The sequence below is a fragment of the Oxyura jamaicensis genome, chromosome 2 (assembly GCF_011077185.1).
Source record: "Oxyura jamaicensis isolate SHBP4307 breed ruddy duck chromosome 2, BPBGC_Ojam_1.0, whole genome shotgun sequence".
Classification (NCBI taxonomy): domain Eukaryota; kingdom Metazoa; phylum Chordata; class Aves; order Anseriformes; family Anatidae; genus Oxyura; species Oxyura jamaicensis.
Window position 1 is genome coordinate 96327470 of NC_048894.1, and position 18911 is coordinate 96346380.

General features: G+C 38.8%; 1 protein-coding gene across 10 annotated transcripts in view; it reads right to left on the reverse strand.

The window, feature by feature from the left end:
- Window positions 1–18911, reverse strand: part of CARMIL1 (capping protein regulator and myosin 1 linker 1) — a 183442-nt gene that overhangs the window by 36752 nt on the left and 127779 nt on the right. For all 10 annotated transcript variants that reach the window (XM_035316851.1, XM_035316846.1, XM_035316847.1 and 7 more), the window contains 7 exons: window positions 17537–17630; window positions 15127–15225; window positions 12176–12304; window positions 11788–11919; window positions 7554–7729; window positions 5415–5502; window positions 1943–2092 (listed from right to left, as the gene is read on the reverse strand). In XM_035316851.1, the coding sequence (XP_035172742.1) occupies window positions 1943–2092; window positions 5415–5502; window positions 7554–7729; window positions 11788–11919; window positions 12176–12304; window positions 15127–15225; window positions 17537–17630 (868 nt within the window). The remainder of the gene's footprint in view (window positions 1–1942; window positions 2093–5414; window positions 5503–7553; window positions 7730–11787; window positions 11920–12175; window positions 12305–15126; window positions 15226–17536; window positions 17631–18911) is intronic.

An 18911-nucleotide genomic window follows, 5' to 3' on the forward strand; every position in this document is an offset into this window, starting at 1 on the left:
AAGAAATCTGTTCTTAAGATGCTTTTAGTAGTAAAAAGAGCACTAGCTCAGTAAAAATACCTGTATTACTCCGCCTCCTGGGGCTATCTATTTTTCTGTGTATTTTTACAACAGCAACCAATATCACTTGCACCCAGGATGCAAAAAGCAGCTCTTAAAAAATGATTGCAGATTTTAATAAATGGATTCTTTAGCACTGGCTAAGATTACCGCCTCGTGCTTCATTCTCTTTAGAAATTAGGTATTGCTGAGAATCTGGGTCACAGAGGTGTTTGAATCTCTGTGTGTGATGAGGGCGAATGAAGAGATATATAAACACTTCTCAAGGTAAGTACAGTTAACATCTAATGCATCTTTTAGAGTGTAGACATCATCACATTTCCATTATTTTAATATGACCAAAGCGAAAGATAACAACACAGCGATATGATTCTTTCCTATAACCATGGTGATGTGAGGTAGAGACAAGAGCTATTTTTAAAATTTTCTGTATGACTGTTTTTTACAACCTGCAAGAATAAATTTAAAGGGAGAAGGTGGGGGCCAAAATGAGCGTTCGGTTTATTTTTCTACATACAAAGCCAGCGTGCAGAAAAATAACTTACAGATACAGGGTTCAGATGCTCAATATTTTACTGGAATGTCTCCTTCCCACAGGATTTAGGATTCCAAATGATTACTGAATGTTAGCTACAGAAAGCCTGTGGAACTGGATAGTACCACTGATGAGCCAGCTGATGCAGTCCACAACACATGCCTCACAGGGATTTGTGATGTTCAGACAAATATTGCATCAAATCAGATGTTGTTGGTAAGGTACGAGATTTGGAAGGGAGAGAGAACTATTTAAAGCTGGTACTTCCAACATTGGTGTGCTTCCATTTTGTACTTAAGCCAGACCGACAGATAGCTGCTGCAGAAAAGAGCAATCCTGCTCCTTCCCTTCAGCTGTATTTGTCTGACTCTGCAGTTAATCTATTCAAAGAGGTGAATCAACAGAACTTCATCTACGAAAAGATGTAACCCATTTTTTCTGCTATTTTAGCTTCTTGTGAAAGCACACAGACAAGGAGCCAGGTAGGAGGGCAGGGGAGAAAGACCATCACTTGCAGCAGTGGCCACCTATCAGACTGACTAAGTTAAGATATGGAAGTGCTCCCTCAAATTCCTGTTTGCAGTAGAATTCCACAACAGACTGAGCTGGGTGGAGGGAAATTTGAGGTTGAAAACAGTTAGCAACCTATTGGTTTGGAATTCTGTGGGTTTACGTCTTGTAAAGGATGGCATGGAGCCATCTTTATTATAAAGTCACAATGGGATTTTATAAGGCACTTGAACGATCTATGTTCAGCATTCTTACTAAATCTCACACTCCTAACTCAATTACTTTTGAAAAGCTCGCCCTGTAGGATCACTTGCAGCCAGGTCTTAAGGTTTTAAGACTTCTTCCATACATCCAAAAACTGATTTTAAAACATCAACTTCTGTTCATGGCCAAAAATATGACTTCCAGGCAGAGACAACTTTTGTCATGGCTCACATGAATCCACCTCAAGTAGAATGAAGACAAAAGCAGAAATCAGCATGCTGTCAAAGGATAGCATGGTCCAATTTATTCTGTAACTGAACCTGTATGAAACTGTGGCCAATGAAAGAGACATTTATTATATTAGTGTTTTTATAGCACTGCATGCAAGAGAATGACCCTTGAATAGGTACTAGGAAAAGAAAAGTGAAAAAAAAAATAAAAATAAAAGCTTTTCCTTTGCTTAGCAGCAATATGTAACTCAGACAAAATGTTCACAAGCTAACATATTTTTTTTCTTCCAGAAGCCAACTTACCTTCTGTTTCCTGACACTATGAAACAGCCAAATGGCACTTCTAAAAACATTTGTCTTCCAGTAATTTGTAAACCAAACAGGCTGAGGAAATGTGTCTTACCATACAGGTGTCCAGATCCTCTAAACGTTCTACCTCTGTCAGCTCCTCAACTGTGATGATCGAGCGTTTAGTTGGTTTTTCTTCAGCTAACTCAATTTCCAGTGATTCCTGCTGTGGAAGCGCTTTGCCACGTCTGGTCAAATGGTCAGCCTGGATCAAAATGGTCAGTCAGGATAAAGACAGGAAGATGTCAATCAAACTTAAAGACGATAAACCAAACCAAATCAGAAAATCCGGGGAATGCAAGTGATCACAGATCGTAGAAGATCATTTACAAAGCTTGGTTGTGTATGTTCATCTTCACACAGTTTTTGTGCGAGGATTTTTTAGATGGTAAAACCCTTCCATCACACATTCTAAGAAGGAAGAGAAGGAAGGGAAAAAGTCTAACAAAACAAAACAAAACAAAAAAGGTAAAATAAAAAGACATCATACTTTTGGCCTATAATAATATTAAGGGTCTTCCTCAGCATTTATCCCGTCTTTATTATACAGAAGACAAAAGGAGAAGCTTGTTGTGTATCTTTTTTAAAAATTAAGTAATATAGAGATGTACAATTTCAGTGAATGTCAAAATTGTAAGCGTACTCCATACATGAAAAAACAAGGTACTTTTTAAAATTTGTTTTCCATGCAATATGTATTATGCAAAAGAGTTCCTTCCTATTGAATGAAGATGAATTTGTCACTGGACTGGAATGACGGCTGTTCAGAGACCAGTGACCACAACCCGATTACAGTCTTTATTAGCAAGAGTACAAATGGTACTCTTGGTTGGGTACAAAGATTACCCAACCAGGAGTACAAATTCCCACCCCAAGCAATGAGCATCTTCGAGCAGAATATCAAAGCTAAGGCAAATTATCAATAGCCTGATGGCAAATGATCAACATCCAAGTGAGAGTAGTACGGAAGAAAGGAAAAAATAAAAATTGAAAAAAAGGATTGAAGAGCAGGAATTCTTTCATGATCATTAGATGGCCAAAATGCTATGATGTCCTTTTCAAAACATGGGACAGCCTCAGCTCTGTTTCACTGAAGAAATAGGTAGAAATTAACACAGGAAAAAAAAAAAAAAAAGGAAATTGATACATCCATATGATAAGGGTTTTTTGTGTTTTTTGTTTGTTTGTTTTTGTTTTTGTTTTTTTTGTGTGTGTGTCAGAGAGGAAAACCCCAAAGAATAATAAAATGCATTATCAGACCTGCATAACCAAAAATTGTTATTAAGAATATAGAGAATATTATATAAAACACACTGGACTGTGATTTAAAACAGAGTGAGTTCATATAGTCAGTGAAATCATGAAGTATTTTCTAGTTCTGTTGGTAAAGAGAATACTACATAACATTAATTAAGAGCAAGTGTTTGAAGACCAGCTGACCCAAATAAGTTAGTTACAGAAGCTTTAGAAGTGACAGCTAGGGAGAGCTGTGGTCCACTGCTCAGCATCAGCAGAACTCCAGACAAACAGTGGATTGTAGTTCTGTTTAACATCAAAAGGGTAAACAGATGACCTGAGTAAATTATAGCTCATTTAGTCTAGCATCTGTTTAGGAAAAAACAATTGGAGAGCTGTTACGGATTTTTCTTTAATCAGACTAAAATAGCTGGAATAATAACAAATGCTAATCATCATCACTTTAGGCAAACACAGGTATTGTCAAGCAAGGCTCATTTCTCCAATGTGCCTCAAACACAACTGTGTTGACACAGCACACACAGATGTTTGTAGGTGGCTGAATTACTACTGTGTGACACTCCAATTTAAGGAGTTGTCACAGAACTGTATCAATGCATTTAATCTTTGCTTTATTAAGATTTGGCTGTCAGCTCTCAAATTGCACCTCTCAATTGGAAATTAACACTGACAAATTCCACAGTTCTTCATGAGCATTTTTGAGATCCGTGCTCTTCAACATTGTCATCAACGGCACTACCTGAAAAAATCTGCAGCTAGCAGAAATATGGGAGAGCACTAAACAGTAAAAAGGACATGCTACTAATGCAGGCCAAAATGGATCACATGCTAAATCAACTCAAATCAAATGTACAGCTCCTTAACAACAAGGAGCACTGGCCGTTAGCTATGGACACCATCCTGAAAAGAAGAGACAGACAAGCGTTCGGAAGCCATTGCTGCAAAGGAGATCAAATCCTGACCCAAATCCAGTCCTGAAAATGAGCTACCACTGAAACTCCAACAAAAAGAAGGGCTTGTTATGTCCTTAGATGTATAAATATGAGCAGAAAAGAACATAAGGCAAAAACAATTTCACTCCTCTATTCCCTGTTGGTTAAACCCATGCTGGAATACCATCGGATTCTGTACTTTAAAAAAGACTGCTAAACAGCTGGAGAAAGTGCAGAGGATTGTCACTGAAGAGACTCAACGGCTGGAGAAAATGACTTACTGTGCAGGAGTCAGGGTATGCCCGAGTTGTGCAATGCCACGAGACAGAGACAGCCCAAAGCTCCTGCCAGCTGAGTCTGCTCCAGAACCACCCGGAGCTAATGAACATGCCACTCGCACAGCAGCCTGATGCTGTTACATAGCTCCTGAGGCCAAAGGTTGTATCACAATGCTGCTCTGTATCATGGGGACACACCCTTAAATAACTCAGACTTTTAGTTTATTTAAAGAAAAAAAAAGTTAAAAAAACGACTGTTTTGATTTCTGTGTAGAATAGTAGAGAAGAAATAAAGAGGAATTTATGGTTCTCTGATCTTATGGAGAAAAGCATCTGAAAAACTCATGACGGAAAGCTGAAGCCAGAAAAATATCAATTGGTAAAGGAAAGCAATTTCAATCAAGAGAATGACCACCCACTGACTTCTTTAAAAAACAGCACTGGATTCTCTTCACACTACTACCCACTACATAAGAAATCAGAATGTTTTTCTGCGGATAAAAATTGTTTATTTCTCCTACTTTTGTTGAAGCAAGTGCCTTTATCACAAATAACAGTGCCTCCTGGCAGCTCAGTACCTTCAAATAACACCCAGAGCATTTCCTTTCCTATGTTTCCATTCCTTTCTCTTGAAACTTGACACCTATATTTCTGAAGTAGTCTCAGGATGTATTCATTCAGGAAATAAGGTCTCAGCAGTCTCCCTCTAAAGAATGAGATTTCACTCTCATTTCAAGAGCAACCAACCCCTATCACCTTGCCAGGACAACTATGGGCACTTAAGAGTCACTCTTACATCTCAAAGGCATTTTTAGCTTTATATCCGATAATACTGAAAAAGATAATAAAGCAAATATGTGACGCAGCCTTTCTGAGGTTGTTTCCTCCTTAAAGGAAAGCAGCACGAATCCCATGATTACTTGTCAAATTATGTCAGTGATACCAGTGAAAATAAGACCAATTTCAAGCTGGAACCGTGCTAGGGAGTAACTAAGTCACGAATGTAACAGCACCGTTAAGATACCTGGCATATTCAGATATTAGACATGCAAATACTCACCAGTTTGTGATGGCAGTGGGAAAGTGCATCCAGAATTTCATCCACAACTCGGTCAGACAGGAAAGAAGCCACTGTCAACTTTACTTCACTGTGTGAGGATTAAAAATGAGACAGAAATTTTTAATTCACGCAGGAGAATTTTGCCTTTATGACACGTTCAACAGTGGAATGATTATTCCTAGTGTTGTCACTCTATTTGAAATAACACATTAGAGGGTGTGAGGATACATGACTGCAGGTTTCAGAAATAAACTTATGAATCACACAAACACAAGAGCCTCTGTACCATATTTAACCTTCTAACATTCTTCTAGCAGCTGAAATGAAAACATCTGGGTACGAGCTGTACAAAAACCACATATGAAATGCAGTAAGGAACACTCCACCGCTGAAGTGAGAGAAACACAAATGTCAGATGAGTAGGAAAGCGTCGCCTAACACTACTACACTGAACAATTACGATCCATTCAGACATTTCCTCAACTTCTTTTTGTATTTGCCACTTGAAGGGCAACTGTACAATGTTGATTCTCCAGTCTTTGCCATTACAACTTGGTTACAAACGGGGCTTCATCTTTTTGCCCTAAGTAACCACTTTCTGTCTTACAAGCTTCATGTCAGCCATTCCTATTACACAAAACTGCATGGGACACCAGGACATCAGTACACTTGATTGAGGTTTCGCTAATAACTTCCCATCAAGGAAATGCGTGCCTTGAATTACTCCCTTGGGGTCCCTTCTTTGGCCAGAGTACAAAAGGCTCAGGCTGTGGAGGGTGGTTTTACAGCTGACAAGCTGCAGCCTGAAGCTCCATCTCTCCTGAGCTTTTGGTTTCAAGGCCTGCTGCTTCAGCGGACCCTCATAAGTACCACAACTTCATTTTAAGGTTCTTAAGCATGAATTGAGCTGCTTTGGAATAACAAAGCAACTTCTGTCTGGGGCTAGAATTATTGCTGCAGAAAGCCTGGGGAAGAAAATTAAGAAACTCCTTCAAAAGGTGATGCAATGCAACAGAGATAGACTAGTGACCAGGCCACAGTGAGAAGAGAATGAGAGTGGAGAGGAGATTTCCCTCCATTATCTTCATACCGATTTTAGATATTATAAAGCAGGAAGGGTTTCTGTGTGACACCTTCACCCCACTGACAATCTTTGCTTTATAGGTGGAAGGGGGGAAGGGACACTGTTACTGTCTCAGAACAGATTTGTTTGATAGGATTAAAGCGAATAAAAATCACTCCCTGAACCATTTTAAACACTCTGAAGGCATAGCTAAAGTCTTTAACACGTTTTCCTGCCAATTTCGCTGCACCCAGCAAAACTAAATTCTAAGTCTTACTGTTTTTAAAAATAAGCGCTTCTTCCTCTTCTGCAAATATATCGGCATCTCCATCCAAAACGACATGTTTTTCCATCATGTAGAAAGGATTTCTTAGCCAACTGATGGCAACTGCAAAGGTTTAAGTACAGGCTAACCATGTTATATGGCATAAACGTACTCTGATACACATTTAATGTGACAATAAATATGTGGTAGAGGGTCAGGTAAAAAACAGTCCTTTCTCTCTCTCCCTCTTTTTGTTGTTAAGAGGGAATTGTAAGCTGTTTAAAGTAACTTCCTGCTCCGGTTTGAATATCCAAGTTTCTGTTTTTCATGTCTGTCTGCTGTGCACAGCTCCCACACAAAAACGGTTTAAAGTGATTGCTATAGCTACAGGGCAAGACCAAATGCAGCAACAGGCAAAGCACTGTCAATACTAAAAGCAAACAAGGGCAATTTCCTTCTATTACAGTAATTTAGTGCTACCTGAGGACATCAACAGCTTAAAAAAAAATGTACCAGTCATGAAAATGTTATTTGTGCAGCATAAATCCAAACTTTTATTAAAGAAAAACTGAAACACATGCATTAAATGCTCAAGTTAACATCCCTGTAGATTCCAAATATTTGAATTTCCTGAACTAAATTCACTGGACCCATACAACAATTTCCTGCTCTTTGAATGTCTTAATACAGTTTCTTGTGACTCAGAAAAGCATTCCAAAAATCTTCTACTACGCAAACACACACATGAACTCAAAATAGAGTCCTCTCCACACTCTCTAACCAATTTTGTTAGTTTAGCCTTTTCAAGTACCTGATTTTATTGAGGATATCAATTCCAGATTGCTCCAAAAGGACATTTTTCACAAAAGTGCGTGGGATGGAAATCTTCTCAGTGCTGGCCTCTATCAGGTCTTCACGGATATGAGCTTTCTTCATTACATTTGGACAAAGGTTTTCCGCTGCATCCACCATGGATTCAAGGAGCGTCTGCAGCACAGTAAGCAAAAGTTAACATTAGGTACAGAGGTCTTCACTAGATGGAAGATCACACCATGACTGTTGCATAGCACTATGGGACTTTTGGACTTGCAATTTTTACAATTTTACTTCCTAAACTCCAATCCATTTTGCAATCCAGCTGCAATATAAAAGGCCTTTTACAAAATAAAGCTAAGGAAGAACAACATACTTGTTTCAAAAACTACCTATAACCGTACTTGTTTGCCTTTTCAAATCTGAAACATCTAAATTTCTGTGTGTTTAATTGTCAGAACAATAAATAGCTGCTTTATGCACCTACCACTGCTGCCCCTGCATGGTGCAGAAGCAGAGGCTCCTCTGCTGTTCCAGCCTTTGCTCTAAACTCTGCCCTGAACTGGCAAATCTCATCTCATCTAGACCTGCCCCCTCCCCCTCTTTTTTTTTTCCAAGGGACATCTGTTCATGAAGAAAGGACACTCACCAGAACTTGGCATGCTGTACAGACTTATAGATAAATACTAAGATGTAGCTGGAGGTATGATTTGCAAGGGGCATAAAACTTTTAATGTATGGATCTCACGTACTTGGAGTTCCACAATGAAACAGATGCAGTCAATAATATATATGTGTATATATATATATTTTTAAATAACTGATAAAAAAAAAAAAAAAAAAAAGCAGGACAGAAGATAATGTGTGTTCTGGAAACAGGACTATGTAACCCTTCAACCCTCTCAACTTTCTTAAAGTAAGGTCTCCCCTGCTGATGGGATAGAACCAATTTCTTCCCTCTCAGACTCTCTCTTAGAAAAATCTTTCATATGCACCTCAATGAAGCTGAGTTCTGAAGGACTTTTTGACTACACTGGATTTATCTACTTACTGTTGGATTTATCTGATCTGCCCATGCCTGTGAGAAGAGGTAATTCCGGTTTAAATCCAGTTGTATCACCTACTGGTTCCCTTTCTAAAACCCGGTTCTGTCTGGAAGATGAAAAAGCCCTCACAACAGGTGCAGGTGAGGGCCTTACGGTCCCTCACACAATCATCTGCATATGCATCAACAACTGCCTTTACAGCTAGTATGGGGGCTAGTTCTGGGTTCCCAAGCTCTCTGCACTTCATGGACTCATCCCACATACTCTCTTTTGATCCCTAAGCAGATTCTGGGGCCGTAACACTAATGAAGGGCCTTTCAAGCCCTTGTGACTGTATCCGCATGGAGGATGATGAACTCCAATGGCAGACACAACTGAACCAAGTAAATTACTAATGAAAATTACTGACACATCCGCTTTTTCCCATGGTTTTGTTTAGTCTATCCTGGAAAAAGAAATTTTAAAAAATCACACCGACCTTCCCCTGAAGACCACAATCATGAAAATTATAAACACCTGCTATATTTAATTGCATCTGCAGCCTAAGCATGATCTTTCAAAACAGATCATGTGAAGAAACATTGCTTGAAGGTGTAAGTGGGAAGTAGGACAAAAGACCAAAGTTACTGGTAATTTCAGAACTAATTTTTACTCAAAATATTCAGAGAATGTGCCATTTAAGAAATTAAATAGAGTTTGAATGTCTTTTTTAAGTACACAGCTGAGCAAAATTTCTTCACTGGTGGATTTCAACTGCTGACTTATCATCACATGGCTATTACTAATTTACAAAAAAAAAAAAAAAAAAAAAAAACCTTCCCCTGCTCACTACTTCCATCCCCTACCCCTAACATTTCAATGATGGAAACTCACAGCTAACATCATGGACTGTGGAGTAGCAAAATCAGTCAGAAAGCCACAAGTGTCAGTCAGCAGGTGTGCACAATTAACAACTCTTAACAATCAGAATAAAAAAATAAGGTGAATACAAGAACTGAAGGCTGGTGATATCTAGAGAAAAGAAATGGAGTGTGGGCAAGTAATGGAGCCAACAAATCCATTGCACCAAGATGGAACCGAGGAGAAATGGTTCAAACTGTCATTCTGTCCTTACCAAACAATCTTCTCTTGCTTAAGCACCATTTGTCTTGCCTAACATTTGTCTCTTGGGCCTTTGCTTACTGAATAAACCATCTCTGGGTTCTGTATGTCCACAGTGACACCAGCAGGGGAAGAGAAATGCAAGAGCCTTGCTATTATTTCTCCTTTGGCCAAACTCAACTCATTCCAAGATGTTGTTCTTCCTTATTCTACTTCTCTCTTCCCTTCCCTTCTTTTCTCTTCCCCTCCCTTCCCTTCCCCGAGATTTAAAAACCTTATTTGCCTGAAAAGTGCTCCTTGACTTTACCTAATTTCCAAACAATCTTTTCCAGAATCAGGCTCTCTGGTTGCTATGGAAACTAAAAATTGAAACTCCACTTACAGCATATAAAAAGTTTTTTACCCCCAGCACACATATATAAAACCTACACAATGCTCTGAATTGGCCTAAACAAATGAAAAATATGTTTTTTTAAATCCTATTATTTGTTCAACATTTTCTCCACCATGCAAAGTGGATCACTTTGCATCACCACAGTAGTTAAAAGAAAACCATTCAGCCTTGCGTGTAAAATTAATACAAATGGGTGTTCCAATATACAAAGAGCATTATGACCTTATAGTTTTTTTTGTAAGACACTTAAACTTTGATGCTGCAAATCATAAAAATAAATGAAGTTTATAATGGTAGAGCTAAAGTGCCTTTTGCTGTAAATGTGTAAAAGCTTAAATCAAAGACCCATTAACTCAGTCTTATGCCAGGAACTACAAATAACATTCCAAATGCTGAAGAGTACTTTTATTCTTTAAGACTCTCCAAAATGCACAGGAATTATTTAAGTGTGTGAGCCCTATGCAAAGGGCAGACTTGGCTATGCCTGCCCAGTAACAGCCCAGAAGCAACACTGGGAAGAATCCTGTAGCTAAATTGCTTTCACATCCACAAAAATTAAGGAAGAGAAAGAGTATCGTCACCTTATTTCATATAATGGGGAAAGGGGGAAAATACTAAAATTTCAGCACCATTTTCCTCCTCATTAACTTTTCAATTTAGAAAAAGTAATTAGTAATGTGTTATTATTATTGTTCTTCATTACAATCCCTCTGACTAAGGCATTTTCATGTTGATTGAACTGAACATTTCAGTCTGTTCTTTCAGATTCTTTGACAGTCTACATACAGCAAAACACAGGCAGGTAGCTTAGTCATAATCTTAGGTTGCTTTGAATTGACTCAGAACCATATTTTTCAATTCATCAGCTTCTATAAAAATACCATCAGTTGCTCAAGTTACTCCACCCTGCCTTCTTGCCGGACTGATGCCTCTTCACATGCTGGCTCTTCTTTATTTATTATACAGGAAGGCCTAACGTAATTGAACATATAGGTTACTGCACAAGTGCTGGCTGAGCTCACAGATGGGAATATTTACAGATCCATTGCCTCTATTTCAAGAACTGATGTTTGACAGGAAACCTGTGAAAGGATTTCCTGTAAAGCTGCCTGTAGTATTCTTGGGGCATTCTCAATACACACACGTTATCCAAACCCAACAGTTAAAGTGGAAATTCTGCACCAGCTTCAAAAGTTGTCACTGGGATAAAAATTCTGCAGTGGAAGCTACAGAAAAGCAGCTTTCACTCCAGTGGGATACCTTAACTAGGGACTACTTTTCTCCAGGACATAAGATTTTTTCGGGTGCTTGAGAGAGCTTTATTGAGGGTCTAAGGAGCAATCAATAACTTTTCCTCTCCTAGAAGATTCCCAGAAAGGACATGTGGTGCCTGTGGTCTGTTGTCATGGAAGTTCCATTTGATATAAACAGTATACACTCCTTCTGCTATTGCAAAACACTAAACTATTTTTTCATTCCAACTGAGCAAGTATCCAGATAATAAGGCATAAACCTGTAAGAAACTAATAACAAAGAGATAACTTAAGTACAAATATATATACTGGGAGAAAGGGACAGAGGAAGGAAGGGTAAGATGAAAATCTGTATGGTATATTTGCATTTTAATATGAACAGAAGATCTCAGGCATTATTTCTGTGTGCGAGAGACAGTAAAAAAGCTACCCACAGACCTTAAGCTGCTCATCCACAACCCTTGTGACTTCTCCAGCCATGGATTCAAGAGTCTCTTGGATTGGATTGGAGAGTGAACCATTGGCTCCTGCCCAAGAAGCCCCACCGAGGTGGTACAGATTTGGTAAGAGCTGTAAGACAAAAAAGAGTGTCTTTGGGAAGTAGGTTCTTTGCTACTTGTCTTCAAATCTGGACAGACAGGATGAAACCCCTCTGGTAAATCCAAGTCTTTATAGATTAGAATTATTTTGTTACTTTAAATACCACCTAAAGCTGATCATCTAAAGAAAATGCTCTTTCATGTTACTATAACCCCCTGAAAAGAGAAAGCTGAAAAGAACACATGGAACAGCATTCAGTATTACCAGTATGCTAAGAAAAACTTACTGTTTTGGAGTTCTTAGCATCTCGCATAAGCCTTTCTGCAGATTTGACATCTTCCTGAACAGCATCCACACCACAGTTTCTTAAAGAGTTGAGATGATCTTGCACTTTAACACATATTCTGTCAATCATCTACTTGAACAAAAGAAATAGGAAAGATAAAACCATCAGAACGCTGATGAAACACAAACTGAATTCAGTCCAGGTAGCAAATCAATACTATCATGATGAGATTTGCAGTGACAATATAATTATCTGGAAATTCATGATCATTGCTCAGAGGTACATCAATGCCACCGAAAGAAAGCATCATATCTCTTATAAACACACCTGAACAATAGAAAAATAAATAAAACTTTGCCTTTTTTTTAAAAAAAAAGAAAAAAAAGTATTCTTTGGCATATTTCTCTCATGGTTATCTCCAGGATAACTGCAAATAACCAACAAGTTACCCAGTTTAGGTCTTGTTTGACTTTTCGGAGCAAGTTTAATACTGCAATTGTTGTTATATCTAAGCCTTAGCTTTGATGGTTGGTGAATTGTTAAGAAGTTCAGACACTAAAAGAAAGCTCTGTCACAATCCATTCAACAAACATCAGCAGAGATTTCTCCTGTCTAAGCAAAATGCTGTTGTGCAGGCTTTGGGGGATTTCTTTCACAATGTGAATATTCCTAGTTTCAAGGGAAACTATAACTGCCAAAGCAGAAGTTTCCGTCAGATCTTTCACAGGGAGATAAAATGAACTTCATCTGCGTTGGTATCACATTTCATTCAACACGTTGCAAGTACAAGGCAGGTGCTTTATCTGTATCCTTACAAGAAGGACCATAGATTGGCTGACATATATAGAGAGTTTTGAATAAGAGATACAGGGCAGGAACATGTACTAATAATTAAAAGTCTTTATTGGCCTACACAGTATTCAGCAAAACTGTCAATTTGACATTTTGGAGCAACATCTGTGTGCACGTGTCGTCATAATCATATAAAGCCTCAAGTTCTAACATCTTATATCATTAGCAATGAGAACTGAAATAATTTCACAGCATGCTCTTTTTCTGCTCCACATGACTCTTCCTCTTCAAAGATTTTTGGGTGGGTTTTTTTGGATAAGTGCAAAAAGCTAATTAATTATTAGATAGTGGAAGGTCTCACTGGGACATCTGGACTGAAAAAAAGAATACATACTCTGGGAATAATAATAATGTAATTCCACCATATTAACTACAGAATCTTTTCCAGCTCTCTTTTAAAACTGTTTGCAAAAATCAATCCCTACCAAACACAATTTAATATAGAAATGAGTAATTTTACTATACTTTTGAAACAATAATAAATTACATTTACTGAAACCTGCTGTGTGTGTGGTTATTGGGAGAAAAGCACAACGAAATCCAACAAGCTATAAAAAGATCTAAACTTAATTGATATGGAGATTACTAAAACAGGAAAAAAGATGGCACTGGAACAAAAAAAAATGACTAAAATAAAATAAAGTGATGCTGCTCTTGCAGTTTTTACTGCCAGTACATCTCCATGAACCATTTTCTCTGCTGAGAGGTTACAATATAATTTCAGGCTGTAGTAATAAAACTCTGTCCCATTAACTTTTAATGATGCAGGTAGAAAAAGCTACTTGAATTAAAATTCACCTCTCAAAAATGAAGATAACACAGAGATTTTTTTTTGACTCAGCTGAAGAGCAAAACAAGCACTACTCTCATTTTTAACTCCTCCATTATGCCAGAGTCTTCCATTTGCATGGGAACACAACTAGTGCAAACACGTGAGTAAATTTAAAACAAAGGCTGTGACAAGTTTTATTCTGTTTACATCACCTTGCTTAAGAAGTGTACTGGAGCTGAAGAAAAGCCCTGAGTACTGGCAAAAAATGTACTAAAACAGAGAGAATGGTGAGTTACCACAGAAAAATCTCGTAGTCCTCTCAAGAGGACTACCAAAAGGGGAAGAAAAAAAAAAACAAAAAAAAAAAAACACACACATAGAAAAGAACATGTTGCACTTCAGCAAACTTAGAATCATAGAATCATTTAGGTTGGAAAAGACCTCTAAGATCATCTAGTCAGCCCAACCTTTAACTCAGCACTGCCAAGTCCACCATTAAGCCATGTCCCTAAGCTCTACATCTACACATTTTTTGAAGACCTCCAGGGATGGTGACTCAACTACTTCCCTGGGCAGTCTGTTCCAATACTTCACAACCCTTTCAGTGAAGGAATTCTTCCTAACATCCAACCTAACCACCCCCAGCAAAACTTAAGGCCCTTTCCTCTCGTCTTCCCACTTGGTGCTTGGGAGGTGCTTAGGTAGTGATGTGGTTTGTTGAAAAACCAAAAAATTTTCCCAACTTTGAGCAGTATTTAGGACTGTGTTAGACAGGAAGCCTTTCCATTTGTCCACATTATAAAGAGCACAGAAGACTTCCACTTTCCTTTGCTTCATTCATCTAAGCAAAGCTTCCCATGATACCTGAAATATTGAAGGTCTAAGGACAACGTACTCTCTAAGGCTAATTGTTCTGGTGGTATCAATGGGCCTATACATATACTTGGTAGCTCAGTGCTATGCAGAGACACTGGATCTAACTCAGGCACCAGAAGTGGCCCAGCCTTATGATGATACTTGCCACAACAATGAAAGCCTGCTGAAAAGGTCAGGCTCCTGAGCACAAATGAACTGAACTGTTCCCGGTTCCAGCAGTAGTCTACTCAGAGATAGCTTGGGTCTTTCTGTACACAGTACCAAGCGACTATACATAAGACCTACCTTTTCCAAGAATATTATCATTGATCATTATTATTTTTTTCAGAAACCAAATATCATCTGCAAAACACATTCTGCTTTAAGCTACTCTGAAGGAAGAGCAAGAGAATCCTGTCCCCCAAACAGATCTTAAAACCAGAGAAGTACCAACAAGGAGTGAGGTACTCACCTGCTGAGTGGTACTAGTCACAATGCCTTGCTGCAACCGGTATGCTTGCTCTTGTAGGTACTTTCTGGTCTCATGATTACGAAGCAAGTAGTTTTCTATCTAAAAAACAAAGCCAGATTAGGAAACTGATTTGACTCTGGATTGTAATTTGCTTTCACGTTGTGTCCCTGATTAGGCCTTCAACAGTAAAGCAGGGTTTATGCAGTTCATCCACACCGTACCAGAAATGGGGACTAACAGTAACAATTGGTTCAGTATAATTCTGTGTGTTACCTGCAAACCTTAGTCTATGTGTCTCAACGCTGGATAATCACATTGGCAAATATTCACTCACTCAGTGGTGAAACTTTGTTGAACAACGTGCTTTTGCCAGTGCTTTCTGAGTTAGTCATCTCTTTTGAACAATTTAATAAGCTATGTTGACAAAAGGAGTGGATCCAGATTTGAGAAATATCTAAAGGGAATCTATCCTTCAAGTGTTGCTGTAGAGACCACAATGACAGAAGACAGATGATACTCTTAGATTCATTTGGCCCACAGCAAAGATGCAGATTTAAACAACACCATGGACTTGAGAGAAGATAAATTACCTAGAAGTGCCTAACTGATCCAAGAAAAGCAGTTCGAAAGTTACTTAGGGCTAACCAGTCAATGACTGATGATTGGGGAAAAGCATTCTACCCACAGCTCACAGCCTGCCACAACTGTCACCAGCAGTCACCACCTACTGTCAGCCAGCTTACTGGAACATGGAGTAACTGCCTAACCCGGTTCTGTCAAACTCAGTCAGAAAGCCAAATAGTAAACTGTTTAAGGTCCATCTCCAGCGATGGATCTGGTCTGGGAGGAAGAAAAGGGAAAAGGACAGGTGTGGTGACCAGCAGGTTGTGAGGCAGAGGCTACCAGGGGCTGACAGGAACCTCAACCTGCATCAGGTTGTGCAGTCTGGTGCAGTCTGACCGTGCCCCCCATTAGATCTTCAGCAGTAATACAAGGCTTATGCAGCTCATCCACACCATAAGTAAAGCATGTTGTGGAGATACAAGAGCTGGGGAGGTTAGCTACTATGTCTGTCTGGTGGTGGACCAGGGTCAGGAGCACTCTCGTTGTATTCAAGCTGTGGTGTGCTGAAGTTTGTGGACCCTCTTGAGATGCCAATCTGTTGGTTCAGGTGTCCCTACACTGGCCTCCACAGTTCAGCTAGTGTGGGCAGGTGTTCCTGCCTGCAGGGAATTGGCAGCTTTCACAGCACTGCTCCAGAAACTTTTAGCTTTGTTTTGGAGAGAACTGCCTTATATCGTATCAACAAAGCTTAAACAACACAAATTAAAACAAATCGAGGTCCAAAAAGTGTTAGCAACTTTGAAATAAACAGAAGAAAATGCTCTTTGTACACAATGCCTAATTAACACGTAGAATTTACATTTTTCAGAGATGCATCTATCATTCCAGACATGAACTTATCTATAATTACATTAAACAAGATGCAAGAAATATAACCATCCCCCATGATCCAGATTTTTTTAAAGCAGAATTTAGATAATTTTCATGCATCAAAGAAAAAGGGGCTAACTACCAGCACTTTTCCCTTTGGGAATCACTTTACTGACAATTCATTTTCTAATAAGGATCATAGGCACTTTCTTTTTAATCACAACTGTCTGTGAGAACTATTTATAAGGTTTTTATGGCCCTACCCTGGCTGAAGGAAAGCTACTCATTAAAGACTTGTGAACTGTATGTTTTCTGATTGAGCAGGAGGCTCGTCTGGAGCTTGCAAGATTTACTGTATTAAAACTCAGCTGGGAGTTGTACAGCCCATGCAAGTGGAACAGCTACACACACTGTCAACACCACCTTCATCCAAAAGAACATGTTGGTGCAGTTGTTCATTTATGGCAATGCAGTGTGTGAATTTTATATGTACAACATGAAACACAGGCAGTAAATGTTTTTATCCTCCCCCAAATTTAAGAGCATCCTTGTATTGTGCTGAGCTGACTGCACTTCTTGTGCCCCAATGGGAAAAAATGCATACCATTAATTCTATGCATGTGGAAATACAAACAAGCACATCTGTAACAAATATGGCAGTTTCTGACTCTCCCTTAGATGTACAGTTAGATGTACAGAAATAAAAGGTCTAGCTTGCACTGGTTTGGTTATGACCTTCTGATAATACACCATTGCATTCCATCACCCCTTCACTTCAAGCACCTTGGAATAAAAAGATTTACCTGCCTTGCAGCACTTGATTACCACATATATGCCCATGCAAATCAAACAACCAATGAAACTAGCCAAGAATTCTTAGTCAGCCAAGCATGAAATAACAGCCACTTAAAATTATTACTTTTTTTTTTTTTTTTTAATTGGCTTTATTTCTGTATGGGGGTGGTCTAGGCAATACCTTTTGCAGTGCCTCTTCTGTTTTCTCAGGGTTAGTTTTGAGTGCTTGGGAAGCATCATTCATAGGTATAGGCATGAATCTCAAAGTATAATTCCTAAAGAAAAATAAAAAATAAAGTAAAATATTTTTTTATTAGTAAGTAAAACGTAGCCTAATTACTGCATCTCTTCACGAAGAATGAACTAGGGGGGGAAGAGAAGATGCATCTAGCCTGGCTGTAGTAGGTACTAAGACTATTCTTCATATTTTAAGTGGACTATCTGGAGGCATGCATGCTCCTTTTTTCTGCTTATTCTTTGCCACTAGATAGAAGTGGAGATTAAAAAAAAAAAAGCACAAAGTACAGTTAAATGGCCAGTGCCCAGTGGCTGCCAATTAAAGGTCACGCTGTCCTCTGTGCTTTTGCCCACAAGGTTGGATTATTTTTTTCCTGTATCAAAACAGAACAGAAGGTCTCAGCGCCTACTAGCAATTCTATCAGATCTAAGTCTAAATGGAAATATTCAGTAATATATAAGACAGCGACCAAGAGACTGAGTTTTGAAAATTTAGTATTTAATTGCTTCTTGTGTTTACAACAAATTGCAGACACTTGCTGAATTTTTAATAAAAGCTGGCAAAACAAGTGTGGCATCTCCACGCTGCTTTATGCAAACAATTGCTCCCTGTATTTTGCTTATTTGTTTGCAACGTATTTCCATAGCTTCATCCATCTGCTGCAATACAATAAAGACAGGGTTTTGTCTTGAGTTAAATTGTGTTTAAACCTTGAGAACATAATTTGACTAGCATGACACGGTTAAGCCTATAATGTTATATGCAGTGGTATGCCCGTATATATTTAGATTTCAATAAATCAGAGCAAAAAAAAAAGCAAGCAGTTCTTAAAAACTGGAAAAGAAATTATTCTGCCTGCTTTCAATTAGCCTTCACTGTTTGCAAACACCTCTTCCTTCTCCTTCAGCAGTCTGCAAACATCCTGCGAACCGTCTGTTTCTATTCCATCCAGAGTTCCTTAAGTACGCTGAGAGGCCTCTATTTCTGAGCTCCTTACAGATGAGTTTCAAGTGAGCCTACTCCATTGACTTCAAAGGACCCATCCTTTGTTGTATGCACTAACTTGAACAACAGACACCTTAACTACTTAACTAGCTCCAATATTCTTTCAACTCCTATCCCACCACTTGCTTAGCCACATGAGACATCACTCTCTGAAGGACCTTTGAACTGCCCATCCCATCGATTCCTCACTGATACTACTCAACATTTTACCTTGTATGCTTTCGTAAGGCTTCCACTTTTCCTTCCCAATGTGAACACCAAGCAGGGCAGCTCCTTGTGCTGCCCTGCTTTGCCTTGCTTGCACCCATATCTT